This window comes from Vulpes vulpes, chromosome 9, assembly GCF_048418805.1.
Source record: "Vulpes vulpes isolate BD-2025 chromosome 9, VulVul3, whole genome shotgun sequence".
NCBI lineage: Eukaryota > Metazoa > Chordata > Mammalia > Carnivora > Canidae > Vulpes > Vulpes vulpes.
The window spans coordinates 56,058,338-56,080,463 of NC_132788.1; the positions used below are offsets into that span (position 1 = coordinate 56,058,338).

General features: G+C 45.7%; 2 protein-coding genes across 10 annotated transcripts in view; one reads left to right on the forward strand and one right to left on the reverse strand.

Moving 5' to 3' along the window:
• Positions 1-9,789, reverse strand: part of COPG1 (COPI coat complex subunit gamma 1) — a 28,862-nt gene extending 19,073 nt beyond the window's left edge. The window contains exons 1-13 of one of the 2 annotated variants that reach the window (XM_025991578.2): positions 9,553-9,789; positions 8,575-8,627; positions 8,039-8,119; positions 7,539-7,610; positions 7,346-7,425; positions 5,577-5,652; positions 5,220-5,312; positions 4,728-4,814; positions 3,081-3,238; positions 2,860-2,993; positions 1,702-1,769; positions 1,100-1,288; positions 44-139 (exon numbers count right to left, since the gene is read on the reverse strand). In XM_025991578.2, coding sequence (XP_025847363.1) covers positions 44-139; positions 1,100-1,288; positions 1,702-1,769; positions 2,860-2,993; positions 3,081-3,238; positions 4,728-4,814; positions 5,220-5,312; positions 5,577-5,652; positions 7,346-7,425; positions 7,539-7,610; positions 8,039-8,119; positions 8,575-8,627; positions 9,553-9,589 — 1,224 coding nt within the window. In that variant the 5' untranslated portion in view covers positions 9,590-9,789. The remainder of the gene's footprint in view (positions 1-43; positions 140-1,099; positions 1,289-1,701; positions 1,770-2,859; positions 2,994-3,080; positions 3,239-4,727; positions 4,815-5,219; positions 5,313-5,576; positions 5,653-7,345; positions 7,426-7,538; positions 7,611-8,038; positions 8,120-8,574; positions 8,628-9,552) is intronic. The other variant, XM_025991579.2, reaches the window with a different exon arrangement.
• Positions 9,790-9,796: 7 nt separating this feature from the next.
• The window catches only part of CNBP (CCHC-type zinc finger nucleic acid binding protein), a 68,099-nt gene continuing 55,769 nt past the window's right edge, over positions 9,797-22,126 (forward strand). For 4 of the 8 annotated variants that reach the window (XM_072720169.1, XM_072720168.1, XM_072720174.1 and 1 more), the window contains exons 1-2: positions 9,811-9,948; positions 10,272-10,454. The gene's annotated coding sequence lies outside the window, so the exon portion shown is untranslated. Of the gene's footprint in view, positions 10,148-10,271; positions 10,455-22,126 lie in introns of all 8 variants that reach the window. The other 4 variants (XM_072720167.1, XM_072720171.1, XM_025991573.2 and 1 more) reach the window with 2 other exon arrangements.

Genomic DNA, 22,126 nt, shown 5'->3' on the forward strand with positions numbered 1-22,126 from the left:
CCTGCACGAGGAGACCTGGCAGGCCCCAAATGCCAGCTCTTACCTCTTCCCGCAGCATGGTGAACAGGAAGTTCATGAGCACAGCGTGTTTGCGAGGATACTTCTGACACAGGGCACTGATGGCCTGGACCACCACCACCTGAGTCAAACAGACATGTGTGAGCAGCAGCCTCTGAGACTAGGGTCAAGTTACTTAGTTTACTACATGCCAACAGAGTCCTTCCTCAGGTCCAGCCAGGCCCTGGACCTAGAGGGCAAGGAGGAGAGAGAACTCCACTACCCTCAGGGAGTACATGATCCCCAAGCCCATCCAACTAGGGTGGCAGGCACACAGGTTCCAAGAGCCCCAGACCCAGACTCTGGATCCAGACTCTGCTTTTCTCAGACCTCAAAGTAAGTCCACAGGCCCCTCTCCTTGCCACCTGTTCTGCTTCTCTTCCTACCTCCACCCCCACAATCTTACACATCAGCTGTTCTGGTTCCTCCCTAGGTACTTTGGTCTTGGCCTTCTCCCCTTTGCACACAGTCTCAATTTTAGTACATGTGCTGCCAAAGTGAGCACTGCACAAAGTCTCTTAGGCAGTCCTTCCTGCTCCTGTAGTTTTACCTATTATGCCGCTCACTCTCAAACCTTTCTCTGTTGTCTGAGCTCAAGACCAGTGTTTCCAAATGCCCACCAGGCAACTCCACCTGGTGTTCACTGGCACATCAAACTCAACATATCTGCAATCACCACTATTACCTTCTCGCTGTGCTCATCCAGGACCTGACTCTCCCTCTTTCCCCAAACTGATCAATAGCACCACCATCAGCTAGTAAATGAGAGATCTCAGACAACATTTGCTCCCTCAGCCTTCGCTCCATGCCCTGACAATTGGTCTCACAAAGGAACAATAAGGACAAAGATCCAGAGGCAGGATGAGTGTGTCTCCCAAGTCCGAGCCCTCAGAAGGGCAAAGTGCCACCCTCTCCACCAAGTCTTCAAGCCTGACCAGCTCCCAGGTCAATCTTGGCCTGGGGGCTAGGGAATGTGGAGGAGCAGGCACAAAGTGTCTTCCTCACTCTGGGGACAGTGGGTGTTCCAGGCACACCCGGGTACCTTGAACTCATCTGAGATCTCTGACATGAAGGACGAGATCTGCTTCATGAGGCGGTCGATGCTGCTCTCACTGCCGGTCTTGAGGAGCGTGGTGATGGCCAGTGTAGCGATGCTACGGTTTGAGTCCGTCACCAGGTTCTCCAGATCCAGATTGCATGCTGTCACTGCAGAAGGGTGCTTCATGGCCACCTGTTTGAGAGGACAGAGAGAACAGATATAAAAAGGGCCTTTTTCTTTTTTTCTTTAAAGATTTTATGAATTTATTCATGAGACATACAGAGAGGCAGAGACATAGGCAGAGGGAGAAGTTCCCTGCAGGGAGCCCAGTGAGGGACTTGATCCCAGGGCCTGGGGATCATGACCTGAGCCAAAGGCAGACACTCAACCACTGAGCGACCCAGGTGCCCCAAAAAGGGACTTTTTTGATGGCTCTGGCCTCAGACGAGCCCATCTCACCATCTGGTAGAAAGCAACTGTGACCAGCACCACACCTTTTGTAACTCAGGTCGGGGGTAATTGAAATGCCTCCAGCTGATTAGGCCACCCCCCTGACCCTCTCAAAAGGCCAGACCCCCGTTCTGCCCACCTCTACCTTACCTTACCTTATTGAGGGTGCGGACAGCAGCATAGCGGAGAGCGGCCTTGGGTGAGCTGCAGAAAAGCTGGAGCACTGTGGGGAGACAGATGCCATGTGCCAGGCTGCCCTCACCACTCAGCAGCTGGGAAAGCCCAGGCCTCCAGGGAAGGGCAGCACAGGGCATGGAGGGCACACAAGGGCTAGGAAGCTGTTCAGACCCAAACCCTGTGCTCATTTCCCTGCTGGCACCCTCACCATAACCAAGGAAGAGAGCTCACGAGCAAAGAGGCTTTGATATGCCTATGAGAGCCCAGTGGATGTTATGAATGATGCCGGCTGCTACTTACTAAGAACCTGCTATTTTCCAGGCATTGTGCTAAAGAGCTGCTGTACCTTGTCTCATTCGTTTCTCACAATCTCACAGAGCAGCTATTATCCCCGTTTAACAGATACAGAGACTTAAGTACACGGGTAAAGCTACTAAAGTTAACTCTGGAGCAGCTGCTAGCTACCAGCAGAACCAGGACTGAAATCCAGGACTGCCTGTATCTAAAGCCTGAGCCCTCTACCTCTGTGAAGTAGAACTGCACTCCCCATTCCTGGGCATGCACTGAAACCAGCAGAATTAGCTCCATCCTGGCTTCAACAACTGCCCTGGTTCCTATGCTAACTGGTTACACGTCAGACAGCATATCTCTCCCCGTGTCATGGCTGTCAGGAAGCCAGGACTCCAATCCAGGCCATCAGGCTCCAGTGTTCAGGCTTCAGGGACCCCTCTGAAATGCTTTTCCTTTGTCTAAGATAGCTTGGCCCCTAGTGACCATGCACTGGTTTTATAAATATTGGGTTTCTCCACCCTCCACCAGGCTCTCTTGGCATGGCTAGCCAGCCTGATAGGCTGCAGAGTGGATCTGAACCCCACCTCTGCCTCTTATCAGAGCCCCAGGCTCTTTAATGAATGATAAGATGGAACTAAAAGTACCCTATCCCCAAACATAAGGCACACAAGAGAGCCTGGTACAGTGCCTAGTACCAAATACATACTAGATCCCAAATCCTTCTCTTAACATAACACTATGGCCTATTTGAGGGCTTTTTCTTTCTTTCCCCTGACCCCTGGGCCCAGGGCCTAGTTCCCAGCAGGCATAAACATGTGGGGTTTGGGTGAAGGGATGTCTGTAACCTGACACAGCTGGGGCCAGCTCTTTGGCGCTGCAACCTGGCAGATTGACAATGGCTGAGGCAGCTTCATACACCACCATCTCATGCTTGTTGCGCAAACAGCTCTCAATGAAGTCAAACAGTGGGCTGTCACGGCTGCAAAAGAACATGGGCAGCAAGAAGTTGGGGGTGGCCCAACACTGAATGAGGCATTACCTGGCCAGGGGAGCCGAGAGCCATTACCTGCCGTCCTCCTCCTCCAGCTGCTTGCTGGCCACCCGGATCATCATGCAGTAGGCAAAGGGAGACTTGAGGCCATGCCTGGTGAACTTGCTGATCATCTTGTTGACAGCCAGGCGGTCGTTCTTACGCACATGGTACAGGAGCCCCAGAGCATGGTACTAGATGACAGGAGATCATGGCATAGTACAGACATGTGAACCTCAGGTCTACCAGCAGGCCAGTACATCTCTCTGGGCTTTAGCCTTCTCATTCTACCTCAGAGGGGCTATAAACAATTTACCCAGATGCTCTGTGTGGACAGCCTCTGACATAATACTCAATAAATCATACGAATATATCTGTAGCCTAGCTCCTACCCCCAATTTTGGCAAGGCGGCCTGAGTACAGATGTGGAGGGGACAACAGAAACCACAGAGATGAAAGAACAGGAGAAGATGAGATGTCTTTCAACAAGAGAAAGTGGGAGCCAGGCCTCGAGCATGGACATGTGTTGTAAGGTGCTGTGTAGCACACCTCCCATGGGATCTTACAGCGTTAAACCTTATGACACCCCTAAAGGTAGTTATTTGTAGCTCTACTGACTCCCAAGGACTCATGGCTGGTACTGGCAAAGCTAGGTCTGAGGGCACAAAGTCAAGGGATTCCCCTTTTGGAGATGTAAGGTACACAGAGTTCATTCTTATCTCCCTGCCCTTTGTTTTTTTTTTTGTTTTGTTTTCTTTTCCTTTTTTGTTTCTTTACCAGAGTGGTATTCAAAGGCTAAGGTATGCAACTGTGGGTGCCTTGCATGTGAGAAGCTTCTCTGACCCCAGGAAGTGTTCCGAGGGGCCACAGCTGGCCCTGGAGAGGAGAATCAGCACAAGGAGTGAGAAGAAAGAGGCGATAAGCACACAGGGAGCACTTACAGGTACGCACCTGACTTTTTTTTTTTTTTTTTTTACCTTTATTTATTTGATAGAGAGAGAGAGAGGGAACACAGCAGGGAGAGGGACAGAGGGAGAAGCAGATGCTCTGTTGAGTGGGGAGCCCAATACGAGGCCCAATCCCAGGCCTGTTGGATCATGAACTGAACCGAAGGCAGACACCTGAGACTGAGCCACCCAGGAGCCCCCGGACAGGTCAGGTGTTGTTAGATGCTGTCTCATAGTATTCTTACAGCCTTGTGAGCCAGAAACTTTCATTTCCATTTTACAGGAAAGGAAACTGAGACTCACAAAGATTAAAGGAATTCCTGGCCTAGGTCCCTGAAAATGAGTTGAGTGGCTGAAAGCCCCACCAATGTATTTATATGCACCACTAACACGGCCAACTTGGCAAAGGCTCTCTGTCTCCCTGGGCCAGGTTTGCTCCCTCCCATGCCCCCAAACACTACTCGGCTGGTTATCAAATACTTGAATATTTCAGTTCCAGCTGGTAAGCAGCCTCTAACTTAAACCTTCCCAAGTGGTACCCTGGATTCTTTTCCCAAATTCCCAAGTCTCCCCACAATCCAATGACAAAAGATTAAAGCCTGCTCCTAAAAAAAAAAAAAAAAAAAAAAAAAGCCTGCTCCTGCTACGGACCTCCAGGAGAGTGTCCTTTCTGACTGGCCAGTGCCATGCCATATGCCTAAGAATTGTAAATACCACTCCTCTGCTCACACCTCACCTGGACCATGATGTTATCGCTGGATGCCGCCTCCTGGGCCTCATTCACCCAGCGCTTGACTACGTCAAAGCTGCACTTCAGCAGGTGCTACGGGCAACAGAGCACATTAAGAAGCAGGTAGGCAGAGTGCTCTGCCATCATACTGCCTGGCCCCAGCTCACAGTTAAGTCCAGCTCTGGATCCTCCCTTGGACAGCCCAGAGCCGCCCTGTTGTCCTGGTTTTGTGAGACAGTGCACGAGAACAGCTCTCAACCTCAGTCTCCACCCTGGTGACAGATCTCCCACCAGACCAAAATTCCAACAATCTGTCACCCTAAGGAATCGGTCAAGAGTTCCTTGGTACCCTTTACTGAAAAGGTGGTGGGACTCTCAGATCTGGGGACATAGAAACACTTTTTTTCCTGAAAAAAAGTTGCTTTTACTGAAAAGCAACTGATATTTCCTCAGTTTCCCAACCTGATGCCTAGCCCCCCAGGGTCCCCAGCTACACACCAGGGAAGACACCAGGGCAGAACTGGAGACACTGGGCACCTTGTCCACGATGGCCTGTTTCATGTAGCGCTCGATAGCCTGCAGCATGGTGCTCTGTGGGGACAACAAGTAAGGGTGGGAGGGGACCCTATCAATCCATGGCAATAGTAAGGAGTATAGATGATGGGTGGGAAGATTGAGGGCAAGAAGGAGGCAAACCTGTTTCTGGTGTTCCTGCACCCCACCCGCACCCCATCACCTGGCTCAGTGTTTTACCCAGGAGACACAGGACAACCTAAGGCATGTGAAGGAAGATCATAACTGAGCCTCTCCAGGAAGCAGGGAAGAATGGCTGCTTGGAGGGGGCAGGAGACTCACGTCAGTAATCTGGCAAAGGGCACGCACAGCTGGGCCCCGGTAGTTGTCTTCTTTCCCAGTCATGTCCTTTGTCAGGCTGCAGAAGGGGAAGGCATTGTCTACACACAGGAAACTGGGCCTCTCTCAGACCATGTCCCCATCCATTCCTATCCAGTTCTGGTCAACATGCTTGCCTGGACTACTACATGAGTTTCCTAACTAATGCTCTCACAAAATTCTTACTTCTTCCTGGTCAAACCCCACATGGCAACAAGAGAGATTTTTTATAAAGCTTGAAACTGACAAGGTCACTCCCCAGCTTGGGTTGAAACATGCCCAAGGCTTTCTATTGCCCATTACCACCAAGTATAAACTCTTTAACAGAGAAGTCCCCAAATAGGCCATGCTCTCTCCTCTCTAGGCCTTTGAATATGCTATTCCCTCAGCCTGGAGCACTCCTGACCCACCCACCCCTACTTCTGTCCTGCTATTTATTTATCTAGGTTTCTATCCCTTCCTTCCTTAAGATTTTATTTATTTGAGAGAGAGTGTGTGAATGCAAGAGAGAAGAGCAGTGAGGAGGGGCAAAAGGAGAGGGAGAAGCAGGCTCCCTGCTGAGCAGGGAGCCCAACACAGGGCTCGTTCCCAAGGCCCTGAGATCATGACCTAAGCTAAAGGCAGATGCTTAACTGACTGAGCCAACTAGGCACCCCTAGGAGGCCTTTTCTGATCCAAATTCAAATGGCTATTCTTCTAGTCTGTTCTCACAGTCTATCATGATAAACTCTATTATATCTCTCTCTCTTTTTTTTTAAGGTTTATTTATTCACGGGAGACAGAGAGGCAGAGACACAGGCAGAGGGAGGAGTAACAGGATTTATTCGGGGAGCCCAATGTGGGACTCAATCCCAGGACTCCAGGATCACGCCCTGAGCCAAAGACAGACGCTCAACCGCTAAGCCACTCAGGAGTCCGTAAACTCTATTACATCTTAATACCTGTCTGCCTAGTTATTTCTCTGTCAATTCTGGGGCTGCAGAGCTCATGTCAGTTTTATTTGCTGCTATATTCCCAGAACTATTCACAAGGACTAGTGGACATTCAATAGATATTTTCTAAACGAGACCTATGATGTAATGTACAACATCCTTCCCTCCCCACATTCTTGGTTCTTAAGAACAGAGATTATATTTTAGTCACATCTGCCGCCTGAATAACTCAGTCTACAGCAGAAACCAGTGATTGGTAAGCAAGCCTGTCTGTATACCCCTGCACTCTATTTTTCTTGTGTTCTCTCTTGGTACTCACTAAAGTCTTTGCGAAAGTTCCAGGGTGGCTCAGTTGACTGAGAGGAATCAAGGCAAGGAAGGGTTTGTGCTCTAAGGTAAGGTCAGAGAATTAAAAAGGAAACTGCACACTCCGGAGGCTGCCATGGGGTAGGCAGCAGTAACACAAGGATGAGGGAGACAAAAGAGGAAAGGGTGCCTGGTATTATATTAAACAAAATATTTTTTTTTTTTTTTTTTTAATGATAGTCATACAGAGAGAAAGAGAGAGGCAGAGACACAGGCAGAGGGAGAAGCAGGCTCCATGCACCGGGAGCCTGACGTGGGATTCGATCCCGGGTCTCCAGGATCGCGCCCTGGGCCAAAGGCAGGCGCCAAACCGCTGCGCCACCCAGGGATCCCATATTAAACAAAATCTCATTGCCTGATACACAAGAGAAAAAAACGGCCTCTGCGTCAATGGCCTCCATCAAGGGAACCATCATCCATAGACCTAAGACTCACCTGCTGGTGACGATAATAACATCCTCAGCGATGCAAGACATCTCCTTGATGGTCAAGTAGCACATCCGACGGAGCGTGGGCTGGAAAAGAAATAGGAAAAGTCCTATGACTGACCCGTGGCTCAGCAAGAGGGCCAAGGTAAGGAAAACTCCAATCCACACAAAGGTAGATCATACTGACTGAGGGCACTTACGTCATTGGACTGAAAGAGCTTGGTCATGGCAAAGAAGGCCTCAGTTGCTTCAGTGGTCCCTAGGTGCTCCCCCTGTTTTAGTCGAAAAAGAAAGTCTCAGTGTGGGGCAGAGAGGCCAGAAGGCTCTTTCTACCAGTTCAGCCCAGGCCAGATCCTCAGACCCTGCAGAGGCAAGGGCACCAAGGGCAATACATCAGAGTTAGACATTGAGGAGACCCAGAGCTGGACAACCATCACACAGGAGCTGTCAGATATCTGAAGGGCTATCTTAGCAACCCCTCCAACAACCTCCAGCACCATTTCTCTCACCCCCCAAGTTCCATCCTTTTTTTTTTTTTTTTTTTTTTTTAGGATTTTATTTGTTTATTCACGAGAGGCAGAGAGAGAGAGAGAGAGAGAGAGGCAGGCAGAGGGAGAAGCACTCCAGGATCACACCCTGGGTCGGAGGCAGGCGCTAAACCGCTGAGCCACCTAGGGATCCCCAAGTTCCATCCTCTTACCTGGTTTATGAGGTAAAGGATCTTGGTGAGGATGTGCGCACATTTTCGAGGATTGATGGGAGTTTCATTAAATACACGAGCCTAATAAAAAGCAACCAAGAACATTACTTTCTAGTCTGGTTTATTTCCTTCCCATTGACTGCACTCAAGCACATTCAAAATCTGAGAAGTCCCAGGGTAAATAAATACATTTGCCTAAAAAAGCTTATTTTCATAAGGAAACAGTGTTGTTCTGTTTTTTCCTTAATTCATCTACTAACCACTCCTCAAATCTTCCCTAAATATTAGTTAGGGATGTGCTGACTTACTAACAGATTTTTAATAAACACTTGTTAAGTAGAAAAAGAAACAGAGAGCAGGAACAACAACAAATGCGAGCATAATAAACTCTCTCCAGGAAGTTTTCCTGTCTTTCCAGGAACAGGCTCCTCCCTTACTGTTCTTTAAAGCACCACTTTGAAGGTGTTAGTATTTTGAACACGTTGATTATGAACATGATTATGATTATGATTATGGAGAAGGTAAATGATACTTGCCTCCTGGAGTACTGCACTCTTCTCAAGATGCTGGAATGGGTTAGAGCCTCCACCTACAGAGCAAAGAAGAGTGAGTATGGGTTGGAAGCCTAAACTGCAAACCTTGCAGACATAGAGAAGGGAAAGATGTCACTACTGTCTACCTAGTCAAGTTCAAATTACTCCAGAAGGGCAATCAAAGCTCTACAACCTGCACATAGATCCTACCACTCTTCTGCAGGGAGCTCCCTCTACCCCAAACCACTCGGTGACCCAGCAGCCCTGGTACAGTCCTTCTGTGCTTCTCAGTGTGGTCTCTTGCATTCATTTATGCAACTTGCACTTAACTGAGTCCCTACAATGTGTGGGGACCATTGTCTTCTAGTGACGAGGATTTCTTCACAGCAAATGTCACATTTGTAATCAATTACGTGCGTCCTTATCTGGTTGGTGTCTAGCTTCTCCACTACGCCTGTGACTTAATATTCCCAGATGAAGCACTGAGGGTCTCATCGTTCTACTACAATCTCGGGATGCAATACAGTGCCGGGCATTCGGCAAGCGCTCAATACATGTTCACTGAATAAATAAGTGAAAGAGGGTTCTTAGCCACAGCACTGGCTCCACAGATTACGCTCCCGTTTGGCCAGCAGCAACGCAGCCCCGGTGAATCCCAAGGGGTCTCACTGAGAAAGCCACAGCGGTGCATCTGGCCGGGCCCCTCCTAACAGCTGGGGAAACCGAGGCCCCCAGAGGCGCATGACCCACCCAAGGTCACCCAGCGAACTGTGGTCGAGCTCACGAGAGGGGGCAGCGGAGCACGCTCGGGCTCTCCAAGGCCTGCCACTGACCCCCTGCGGGCGTTGGCACAACCCCTGCCCACCCCCACTCCCCGGGTCTCGGCTTCACGGCGAGGAAGGGGCCCGGAAGGACGGCTCCCCGGGCGGGTGCAGAGAGCCTGCGCGAGGGTCCGGCCTCCCCCAGCCTACGCCCCCTCACCCGACTCCTCGTCTTTCTTGTCGAATTTCTTCAGCATCGTGGTGCCGGCGGGGCGCGAAGCAGCAGCCCTGTGGCAGACCCGTGCAGCAAGCGGCAGCGATCCGGGGGCAGCTCCGCACAGGGCCACTTCCGGCCAGCCACGTAGTCCCGCGTTCTGCGCACGCGCAGTCTGCGCTCCGCGCACGCGCACAACCCGGAGCTACGCCCGGTTTTAACCCTCTCCCTGCCGGGGAGGAACAGGGCTCAGGGCCGGGAGTTGCGGGGGAGGGCAGAGGCCTGGGACTCGGGGCTGACGTGTACCCCAGCCGTGCGCCTTACGCCCTCCTTATTTGTGCAATGGGAGCAATCGTTCCCCCCTCCCTGCGTTGTGGCGTTAGTCTAAACGGGCTCCCGAAGGTGAGGCCCCCAGCACGCCGGCCGCAGTAGACACCCAATTGTTAGCAGTTACTATTGTCACTTCAGGGAGGCCTTGCTTTCAGTCTCCTAACCGCGCCGGATTTGTCTCCCTAGCTCGAATCACCATCTATCACACTGCTTTTTTACTTTATTGAATTTATTGTCTTTTACTCACCACCGTGGATAATGGTGGCATATAGTAGGTGCTCAGTCAATTCTTGAATGAACTTTCGTGCATGAAATGCATGAACTTTCTCTTAATAATTCGTATCTCCCCCACCCCATCACATCTAATCATGGTGCAAATTGTTTTTAACTTTCAGGGACCTAAAGTAAAAAAACAGCCTAGAAACTTCAAGGTGCTGTTTAAAATACTTTGGATGTTTATCAAGCGCTTAGCAGATGCCCCGCCCTACCGCTGGAGGCGGGAATGGACTGAAAGGGGAAAAAGGAACGTCCTCCGCAGTTTGTCTACCTGGGCACCTGCGCGGGACACAGAGGCTCAGGTAAGGACGGTGCGTGCCAGCGCCCCGAAGGGCACCTGGCTCCGGCAAGCCCGAGCCAGGACGGCCGAGCGCTGCGGCGGGCAACAGCTTGCCTGGGGAGGGGTTGCCCGAGGCCGGCGGTTGTGGGGGGAAGGAGCCCTGGAGGGCCGCTGGTGGAGAGCGGCGGAGGGGCCTGCGGCACAGCCGGAGTGGAGTCAGGAGGAGGGCCAGGCTCCAGGGTTAGGCGGTGCGGAGGCCGAGGCTGGGGGCTGGGGGGACGGGGACGGGGGAGATCCTGCGCCAAGGTGCAATTGTGAAGAGTCGGAAAGATACTCAAAATCCAGCCAGTGGTATCCCCACTCCTTATTCGGTGGAAATCACCCAAGAGAAAATAAAATTGTCCACTGCAGCAGTTTGCAGCAAGGTAATTGGAAACACCCTAAATGTCCCGCAATGATGGGATGGTTAAGGGAATCACGGTAGATCAGATGAAATATTCGTCACCCTGTATAAAGGGATATTTCTGATGACTTAAGAGGCAATATGCAAACTTCCTATAATGAATGAGACATTAAACGAGGAGAGCAGGGTGTAAAAATGTTCCCAATTAAGGTGAAATAAATATGCCTCATGGTTAAAAACCAGAAAAGAACCTCAGAAATTTGAATTATGTTAAGAGGCTGAAATACAGATGTATTGGGCTAAATACAGATGAATTATATTGGGCTAACATATACTTTTATGTTTCAATATTAATTCTATAAAACTGTGTACCAAAGCCAAAATATACAATCTTTACCATACCTCTCTGAGAATGAGAATTGTGAGTGGTGACTCCAGCTCTAAGTATGGGCATATATGTGTATATAATTGTAGGGTTTTTATTACTTTTAAACGTTAGTATATGTTCTTTATGAAAATTGCTAAGTCCTTGGTAGAAACACAGAATACTGAAAGTACTTGCAAAACTAAGAAAATCTGAATGACATTGGTAGATTGAGCCAATATTAATATACTGGTCATGATATTATTTTTTTTTATTATTTTTACTAGTTAAAATTGAGATATAGTATGACACAAAATTTACCCTTTTAAAATATACAATTCAGTGGTTCTTATTATATTCAAAGAGTTGTGTACCCATTCACCACTAATTCCAGAACATTTCATCACTCCCAGAAGAAGCTGGTACCCGTTAGCATTCCTCACTCCCTTCCTTTCCCCAACCATTAATCTACTTTCTGTTTCCATGGATTTGCCTCTTCTGGATATTTCATATAAATGGAGTCATACAATATGTGGCCTTTTGTGTGTCTGGCTTCTTTCACTTAGCATAATGTTTTCAGAGTTCAACCACATCATAGTATCAATCAGGTACTTCATTGCTTTTTATTGTTGAATAATATTCCATTTTATGGATATGCCACATTTTGTTTATCATGCATTAGTTTATGGACTTTGGGGTTGTTTCTACTTTTTGACTTTCATGAATAATGCTGCTATGAACACTTGTATACAAGTTTTCATGTGACATATGTTTTCATTTTTCTTGAGTGCATACGTAGGAGTAGAAATGCTGGGTTATGTGATAACTGTTTAACTTTTTGAGAAACGGCCTATTTTCCAAAGCATCAGTACCACTTTATATTCTCACCAGCGTTTTCAAATTTTTTTTTTTTAAATTTTATTTTATTTATGATAGGCACACAGTGAGAGAGAGAGAAGCAGAGACATAGGCAGAGGGAGAAGCGGGCTCCATGCACCGGGAGCCCGACGTGGGATTTGATCCCGGGTCTCCAGGATCGCGCCCCGGGCCAAAGGCAGGCGCCAAACCGCTGCGCCACCCAGGGATCCCTCACCAGCGTTTTCAATTCACCACCAATCTCTCCACATCTCAGTAACACTTATTATTGTATTTTTGATTATAGCCATCCTAGTGTGTGTGAAGTGGTATCTCATTGTGGGTTTTTTTTTTTAAGATTAAAAAAAAAAATTATTCACGAGAGACACAAAGAAAGAGGCCCAGACATAAGCAGAGGGAGAAGCAGGCTTCATGCAGGGAGTCTTTTTTTTTTTTTTTAAGATTTTATTTGTTTATTCATGAGATACACAGAGAGAGTGAGAGAGAGGCAGAGACAGAGGAAGAAGCAGGCTCCTCATAAGGAGCCCGATGCGGGACTCGATCCTGGACTCCGGGATCAGGATGTGAGCCGAAGACAGATGCTCAACCGCTGAGCGGTCCAGGCGACCCTGTGCAGGGAGTCTTATGCGGGGCTCAATCCCTGGACTCACAGGGCATTTATATATCTTCTTTGAAGTATTGTCTACTCAAATCCTTTGCTCATTAAAGAACAAATTTTTCTATCATAGGGTTGTAAGATTTCTTTATATATTCTGGATACTAGATCCTTACAGATATATATGATCTGCGAATATTTTCTTCCATTTTGTGTGTTGTCATTTCACTTTTTTTTACAGTGTCCTTTTTTTTTTTTTTTAAGTTTTTATTTATTCATGAGACACACAGAGAAAGGCAGAGACACAGACAGAGGGCTCCATGCAGGGAACCCGATGTGGGACGATTCCAGGTGTCTAGGATCACACCCTGGGCTGAAGGCGGCGCTAAATACCGCTGAGCCACCGGAGCTGCCCTTACAGTGTCCTTTGAAGGCGAAAGGATGAGGTCCAGTTTATCTATTCTTTCTTTTGTTGCTTATTCTTTTCTTTAAGATTTTATTTGTTTATTAATGAGAGACAGAGACATAGGCAGAGAGAGAAGCAAGCTCCATGGAGGGAGCCTGATGTGGGACTCGATCCCGGGACTCCAGGATCATGCCCTGGGCTGACGGCCGGCGCTCAGCCGTTGAGCCACCGACGTGTCCCTTGTTGCTTAGTCTTTTGGTATCCATATATAAGAAATTGTTGTTCAAACCAAGCTCATGAAGATTTAACCTTATTGTTTTTTCCTAAGAGTTTTACATTTTAGGTTTTTGACCCATTTTAGTTTTTGTATATGGTATGAAGTCGGGGTCCAACTTCATTTTTTTTTTTCTTTTGCATGTGGATATCGAGCTGTCCCAGCACCATTTGTTGAAAAGACCATTTTTTCTCCCATTGAATTATGTTGTTACCATTGTCAAAAAAAAAAAAAAAAATCAACAGTAGTGTATGGGTTTATTTCTGGACTCTAGATTTTACTCAATTGATCTATATACTATAGTTGTTTTTTTTTTAAAGATTTATTTACTTATTTGAGGGGGGGATAAGGGAGAGGGGTAGGGGGAAAGGGAGAGAGGATATCAGGCGGACTCTGTGCTGAGCGCACAGCCTGACCTTGGGGCTCAATTCTATGACCCTGAGACTACAACTTGAGCTGAAATCAAGAGTTGGATGCTTACCTGACTGCACCATTCAAGTGCCCTGTGTAATGTAGTTTTACAAGATGTTACCATCGGGGGAGACTGGGTAAAGGATACATGGCATTTCTCTGTATTATTTCTTTTTTTATGTATTATTTCTTATAACTGCTCATGAATCTATAATTATCTCAATAATTTAATTTAAAAAGTAGAGATGATTTTTATTACCACCACCACCACCCCACCTGTGCCCCTAAACTAAAACAACTATTTTATTCTAAGAATTTTTCTAGCCTTCATCTAAGGTGCCTATTCTCACCCTCCAGGTGGCACCAACTCTCTTTTTAACCTCTAGTTTCTCACAAGCCAGAGTAGGAAAAGGCCCTGCCAGGATCTTTTGACACAAGCAGGGCCCCTTGTCAGGCTCTGGCGTCTACCAGGAAGACTTGGGGCAATTTCAGAGCCCTGCCCTGCCCTGAAGGTTCCCTTAATGTAAGAGGGAGACTTGGGCCTACCTTTGCTTTAGGGGCAGCTTCTAGCCTCATAAAATGGAATTGCCCAAAGAAGCTGTTTTTTCTCTGCTTATACTGACCTTTGAAAGCATTCATTCATTCATTCATTCATTCAATTAGCTCTTACTGAACACCCACTTTATATAATTCTTATAAACATAGCAAGTAGTAAAAAAAAAAAAAAAAAAAAAAAACATAGCAAGTAGTCTCTACATGTAAGATATTATCTTAATAAAAATTAGACTTTTTGGGGATTCCTGGGTGGCTCAGCGGTTTGGCGCCTGCCTTTGGCCCAGGATGCGATTCTGGAGTCCCAGGATCGAGTCCCACGTCAGGCTCCTGGCATGGAGCCTGCTTCTCCCTCCTCCTGTATCTCTGCCTCTCTCTCTCTCTCTCTCTCTCTCTCTGTCTATCATGAATAAATAAATAAATCTTTTTAAAAAATTAGACTTTTTTCAGGATCAGATAATGAACATAACTCCCTGCATACCTTTGCAAACTGTAAAGGGCTACACTATAATAAGATACAATCAATGCTGGGACAGGAGGATGACAATGTAAGTACTGACATTTATCAAGGACTCACCAGAAGACAGATACTTCATGTATTTTATCCTTAACCCACCCAAAGAAAGCTCAAAGTATACACCACTGCTCCTATAGTCACAAAAACCCAATCTCAGAGAAGTTACATACATTGCCAAAGGATACACAGCTGCTGAATGACAGAGCTGGCTTTCATAACTAGATTTCCAGGTTGCCAAAGACTGCTGCTGCTTCTCCTTAACCCCAAGCTATCAACTGAAAAGAAATTTCAGGAAGAAACCACCTCCAGGAAGGTTTGTGCTGAACACATAGTTACTAAATGACCTGGGTCAGCTTCCTAGATATACTTTCCTTATGCCGTTTCTTCCAAGCATCCTAACCCAGTTCTATTTATAAACGATTCCTGAATTTAGCAAGAGACATTTCCCAGGTAATGTAATATATTTCTTTGTTTTTTCCAATTAGAAAAAAATGTAATATATATTTGGAGGGAGGACACTTTAGAACAATACAACAAAATAAAATGAAAAGGACAAAATTATTCCTTTTTTCTTAGTTACATCTTTATTTATATTTGGTGCATACAAAAGAATTTAATTGTAATAAATGTGTAAGTTTGGGGGTATAAGAATGCAATGACCCTCCTGAACTCACTTCCCAAGTGCAGATCTAGAACCTTACCAATAATGAGAGTTCCTTTACATGATCATCCTCTGCTCACCCCCAGTAGTCACTACCATCCTTAGTTTATTGTCTCCCTACCATTTGAAAAAAAAAATCAGGGATCCCTGGGTGGCGCAGTGGTTTAGCGCCTGCCTTTGGCCCAGGGCGTGATCCTGGAGACCCGGGATCGAATCCCACGTTGGGCTCCCAGTGCATGGAGCCTACTTCTCCCTCTGCCTGTGTCCCTGCCTCTCTCTCTCTCTCTCTCTGTGTGACTATCATAAAAAAAAAAAAATCATCTACATATGCATGCTTAAAAATTAAACATTGTAGGTTTTTCTTGACTTTGAGCTTTACAAACACTACACCATAGGTTGTATTCAGTGGGTGAAGGAATAGTCCTTTCAACAAATGGTGCTGGAACAACTGGATATCCACATGCAAAGCTTCCTTTTCACTGCTGCATAATACTCCATTGTGAATATACCACTGTATGCTTACCTGTTTTCCTATTGCTGGTATTTAATTTGTACCTAATTTTTTTTATCACAAAAAAACCCCACCCACTGCTATGAACATTTTTATGCCTGCATATATACTGGAATGCCTCTTGGACATACATAAGGAAAAGAATTGCCTAGGTTATTAAACCTTGCGAGATAGTTGGCAATTGTTTCCCAAAGTTTTTGTACCAGTTTATATTTATACCATAATCTCCCATCCTCTCCAATTCAGTATTGTAAAAGTTTTTGTTTGTTTGTTTGTTTGTTTGCTGACCTAGTGGCTATAAATGGAATCTCGCTAAAGTCTAATTTGCTGGCAGTCCTGATGGCTCAGTGGTTTGGCGCCACCTTCAGCCCAGGGTATGATCCTGGAGACCCGGGATCCAGTCCCACATCAGGCTCCCTGCATGGAGCCTGCTTCTCCCTCTGCCTGTGTCTCTGCCTCTCTCTCTCTCTCTGTGTCTGTCATGAATAAATAAATAAAATCTTTAAAAAATTAAAAAAAGTCTAATTTGCTTTTCCCTAAAGTTGAATATCTTTATCTGTTTATTGAAAAATTATGAAATTTCTCTGAAATGCCCATTCATGTCTTTTGTTGTTTTTGGGTAGCCAATATAAAGGTCTCTATATCCTATGAGTGCTAATCATTGTTGATTTATTGCAAATATCTTCTCTCAGTTCATAACTTGTCCTTTCACTTTCTTCATGGTATATTTTGATAAATGGAAGTGTGAATATTTAATGTTGAATTATCAATATTTTCATTTGTGGGTTGCATTTTTTTTTTGTCTTTTTAGGGAAATATTTCCCTTTCCCAAGATTGGGAAGATATTCTTCTATATCAAGTAATGTTCCATAGCACTTTCTGCAGTGGTGGATATGTCCTTTATCTGTGCTGTCCAGGATAGTAGCCACTAAATGTGGCTAGTGTGACTTAGGGATTGAATTTATATTTAGTTTAATTTTAATTTAAAAATAATTGAAGATAGCCACATGTAGCTAGTGTCTACTGTATTGACCAGTACATTTTTATGTTTTCTTCTTTATTTCTTTTTAAAGATTTTATTTATTTATTCATGAGAGACACAGAGAAAGAGGCAGACACGTAGGCAGAGGGAGGAGCAGGCTCCATGCAGGCAGTCCCATGCGGGACTTGATCCCAGGACTGTGGGATCATGCCCCGAGCCAAAGGCAGACGCCCAACCACTAAGCCACCCAGGCATCCCTGTTTTCTTCTTTAGAAGAAATTTTGCTCTTCACATTTAAGTTCTAACTTCATCTGAAATTTTTTTGTGTGGTGTGAGATAAAAGGCCCATTTAATTTTTTTCCAAAATATTTATTTTAGAGAGAGACAGAGACAGCATGAGCAGGGGAAGGGGCAGCAGTAGAGGGAGGAAGAGAATCTCAAGCAGACTCCCTGATGTGTGGAGCCCAACAAGAGGCTGGATCCCAGGACCCTGAGATCACCACCTGAGTGGAAACCCAAGAGTCAGACACTTAACTCACTGAGCCACCCAGGAGCCCCTATCTTTTCCTATAAGGATAATCAACTGCCCCAACACAATGGATTGAATTATCCTTTCTTTCCATGCTGCTCTGCAATGCTACTATTGTCCTATATTAGTCTTTCACTTACATTCTGCTTTTTTTTTTTTTTTTTTTTTTACATTCTGCTTATATATCATATATCAAAAGCCCATTTCTATGGGTCTGTTTCTAGACTCCTCTATCATTGTCAACTTGTCAATCCCTGTGTCAATTCCATACCGTCTTTTTTTTTAAATAAAGATTTTATTTATTCATGAGACACAGAGAGAGAGGCAGAGACATAAGCAGAGGGAGAAGCAGGCTCCCTGCAAGGAGCCCAATGTTGGACTTGATCCCAGGATCCTGGGATCATGCCCTGAGCTGAAGGCAAATGTTCAATCACTGAGCCATCCAGGCATCCCAATTCCACGCTGTCTTAATTATCAAAGTCTTAGAATAAGTCTTGATATCAATATCCAATAGAGAAAGGCCTTCAATATTATCCTTTTTGGAGAATCCTTTGCCTCTTCTTGGCCTTGTCTCATTAGAATTCCTCCAAATAAAGCTTATTCCATAAACAAACCTGTGGGTTTTAACTAGAATTGCATTAAATCTGTAGGTTACCTTAAGTGATCTTGAGCATAACCATCAGCTTTATATATGTATGTAACTTTCTGGCTTTTTAAAAAAGTTAACCTTATGGTCCTTACATTTTCTCTGATGGCTCCCACATACTACTGAGCCATGATGGGGCCACCAGGTGCTGAGCCATGGATCACATGTTCATTCCTATGTAATTGTACCACAGCCCTAGGTGGTGGGGTTGCCCTTGTTGTCTCCATTTTCCAAGACAAGTGAAGGTTACAGAATTTGATGACTTTCCAGAAGTCACCTAGAGGATACCCTGGAAGAGCCAAGTCTTTTTCACTTCAAAACTCTACGTATAACCTACTAAAGTGTTTTTAAACCACCCCTACCCCAGACATTTAGTTTCCAGTTTTCCTGTGTGTAAATGACATTGCAACAAACATCTTTGTTTTTTTTAAAGATTTTATTTATTTATTTGATAGAGGGGAAGAGTAGGAGGAGTAGGGGGAGGCAGGCAGAAGGAGAGGGAGAAGCAGACTCCCCGTGGAGCGAGGAACCTGATGTGAGGCTCGATCCCAGAATCCTAGGATCATGACCTGAGTCTGAGGCAAATGCTCAACCAACTGAGCCACCCAGGTGCCCCAACATACATCTTTGGTATACATTTTGTCTCTGTTTCTCTTTGTTTCCCTAGGCTACAGGGGAGGTAGCCCCTTGTCAAAGGATATGCTGACACTGCCTTCCAGAAAGTTCATGTCAGTTCCACTTCCCCAGTTTGTTTTACTATCAGCATTTACCAGTCATTGCCCCTGGTGAACAACCAGGAAAAGAAACTGATATTTCTATAACTACTTCTTTGGGGCAAGCATAGTACTAGCTCACTCTCTAATATTACCTCATTTATTCTCACGACAATGTCAGGAAACCAAAGCGCAGAGAGGTACACTCATTTGCCCAAGATCATACAAGCTAGGAATACAAGCAGCCGAAGTGTTACAATCTACCTTAAAACTTTCCAAAGGATTCCCCTTGCACTTGAAATAAAATCCAAACTCCTCCCTATGGCCTATGAATCCTTAATGCCCTGCATCCTCCTCTCTTGCCTACCATTTTCCCCTCCAGTCATACTGGTTTTCTTTTTGTCCTTCCAGCTTTCCATGATCCTGCCCACCACAGGGCCTTTGCCTAACCATATCCCCACATATTTTACATGGCTGTTGCTCTCTCACTGTGACTCAGCTGAAAGGCCACCTCCTCAGAGAGGTGGTCCTGACCTTCGTACCTAAAGTACCACCCCTCTCTTTTCCACAGTCTTGTTTTATTTTCCTCACGGCAATTTATCACTGTCAGATTGATCACTGATTTGCTTGCTGGGTTTGTCAGGATCCTCCAGAATAACAGAAACAATAAGGTGTGTGTGTGTGTGTGTGTGTGTGTGTGTGTGTGTGTGTGTGTAAAGAGAGTGAGAGAAATTGATTTACTATAAGGAGTTCACTCATGCAGTTATGGAAATGGGCAAGTCTCATGATCTGCAGGGTGAGTGGGCAATCTGAAGACTCAAGAGAGCTGATGATTTGGTTACAGTCCAGGTCCAAAGGTCTGAGGACTAGGAGAGAAGATGCTGTAGTTATTGTCCAAAGACCGATAGGTTCAAGACCCAGAAAGTACCAATATTTCAAGTCCAAAGGCAGAAGAAAGGCTGGTGTCTTAGTTTGAAGGTAATCAGGCACGTGTCATTTTCTCTTAGTCAGCAATTTTGTTTCATCCAGGCCTTCAACTGATTGTATGAGGCCCACCTACCTTGAGGAGAGCAATCTGCTTTACTTGATCTACTGATCTAGATGTTAATCTCACCCCAACACATGCTCCCAGAAACACCCAGAAAAGTGTTTGACCAGACATCTGGGCCCCCATGATCCCGTCAAGTTGACACATAAAATTATTGTCCTCTCTCCACCTTTAGTGGCTAAGGCAGCTCCTTGAGTGCTGTCCCTGGCACATGGAAGATTGTGTTAGTTGAATGAATAGCAGTTGAATGAATGAATGACAGAGTCTAGATTCTAGCCCTGATCTGAGCAATTCCACATTTATTCTTTTTCTGTGATAAGTTACCTCACATTGATCACTGGTGGTTTACTGCAAAGAAGGTAATGTAACATCTAAAGTCAAATCAGTGTCCATGTGTAAATGGGTGATGTGTGTGTGTGTGTGTTTGTGATGAAGAGACCTTGGACTGAGAGTCTGAGTGCACTACTCAGGTTCTTTTGGACCCTCGGTTTAAGGGGTTAACACCTGGGCTGCTCTTCTCTGAGCGTGTGACTGTGAGCCAACTGAAAGTCAAGTTACCTACAGCAAAGCTTCAAGGTTACTGAGAGATGATTTCCTGTCACTGCAAAGTAGGAAGAGAATCAGCATCTGCAGGAGGGGTGGAGTGGCTGAATACTTATTAGTGATTCATCAGGAGCTGGTGACAATGAATAGAAAGGGTTAGAGCATCTCCACTCATCAGTCTGTAGAATAATGACCTTCCAATATATCCAAGGGGAGTATCTATGATAATCTCTGAGGGGCCCACCCCTAGGTGACTGCTGTATACAACCCATAATGCCTGGGCCTAGTAAATGTTGGATTGTGCCTGGGCCTGGGGATTCTACAGTCAGAAGGCCCCCACAACAAGTCTGCCTTTACATAGACAGCTAAAATACACATGCATGTTGTGGTGGAGTGTACACAAATCACACTTGTGTGAATAAAGCAGGAACATATTTTATGTGCAGGGACTTAGTTCTGGCATTGGCCTGGAGGATGTTTATGGTGCAGTTTGTAAAGGACCTGAGTCAAAACTCAGGAATCCCCAGGAAGTTCAGCCGTAGGAGTGATTTCATTTTCTCTTTCAAAAAAATGTCATTGGGGACTTACTCTACATTATACTTTGCTTGGAAGAGACTTGAACAGGAGTTGGTGTGCTAGGGAGGAAGGGCATGGAGCTGGACTATCCAAGAGACAGATTAAACATATATTTATACCCAGCCAACAGGGGCACCAAGAGGAAAATGGGAAAGAAAGAGAGAATGAGAATCCTTGAAATAATTAAATATTTGATATTTGCCACCTAGCATAGTCATCAAGGAAAAACATAAGAACATTGCTGGTTGATGTCTTGTTTTTTATTTTGCTTCAGACGTGGGCAGTTGAGCAAACATTTTACAAGCTCAGGAGCCATTCAGGTTGGGTTCTAGTCCCACTTGACATAGGTGCCATAGGTTTTAAACATGATCATTTTTTTTTCCTATTTTTAAAAGGAAAAGCGAGTAAAACCCTCTTTCCAACTACCATTTATCTCACCTTCTCAGGAAAGAAAACACAATCCATAAAAATTATGTAGATGATTCCTGGAGCCCGTGAGTGGCTCAGTCGGTTAAGTGTTAGACTGTTGACTTTGGCTCAGGTCATGATCTCATGGTGGTGAGATCGAGCCCTGCGTCTGGCTCCATGCTCAGCGCAGACTCTGTTTGTCTCTCTCCCTCTGCTCCTCACCCCACTCTTTCTCTCAAATTAATAAATCTGTAAAATCTTTTAAAAATATTACATAGACAACTCCTTTTTTTTTTTTTTTTAAGATTTTATTTATTCAGGATCCCTGGGTGGTGCAGCGGTTTAGCGCCTGCCTTTGGCCCAGGGCGCGATCCTGGAGACCCGGGATCGAGTCCCACGTCGGGCTCCTGGTGCATGGAGCCTGCTTCTCCCTCTGCCTATGTCTCTGCCTCTTTCTGGGTCTCTCGTGAATGAATAAATAAAATCTTTTTTTATTATTATTATTATTTTATGATAGTCACAGAGAGAGAGAGAGAGAGAGAGAGGCAGAGACATAGGCAGAGGGAGAAGCAGGCTCTTTGCAGGGAGCCTGATGTGGGACTCGGTCCCCGGACCTGTATCACACCCTGAGCCAAAGGCAGACGCTCAACCACTGAGCCACCCAGGTGCCCCTACATAG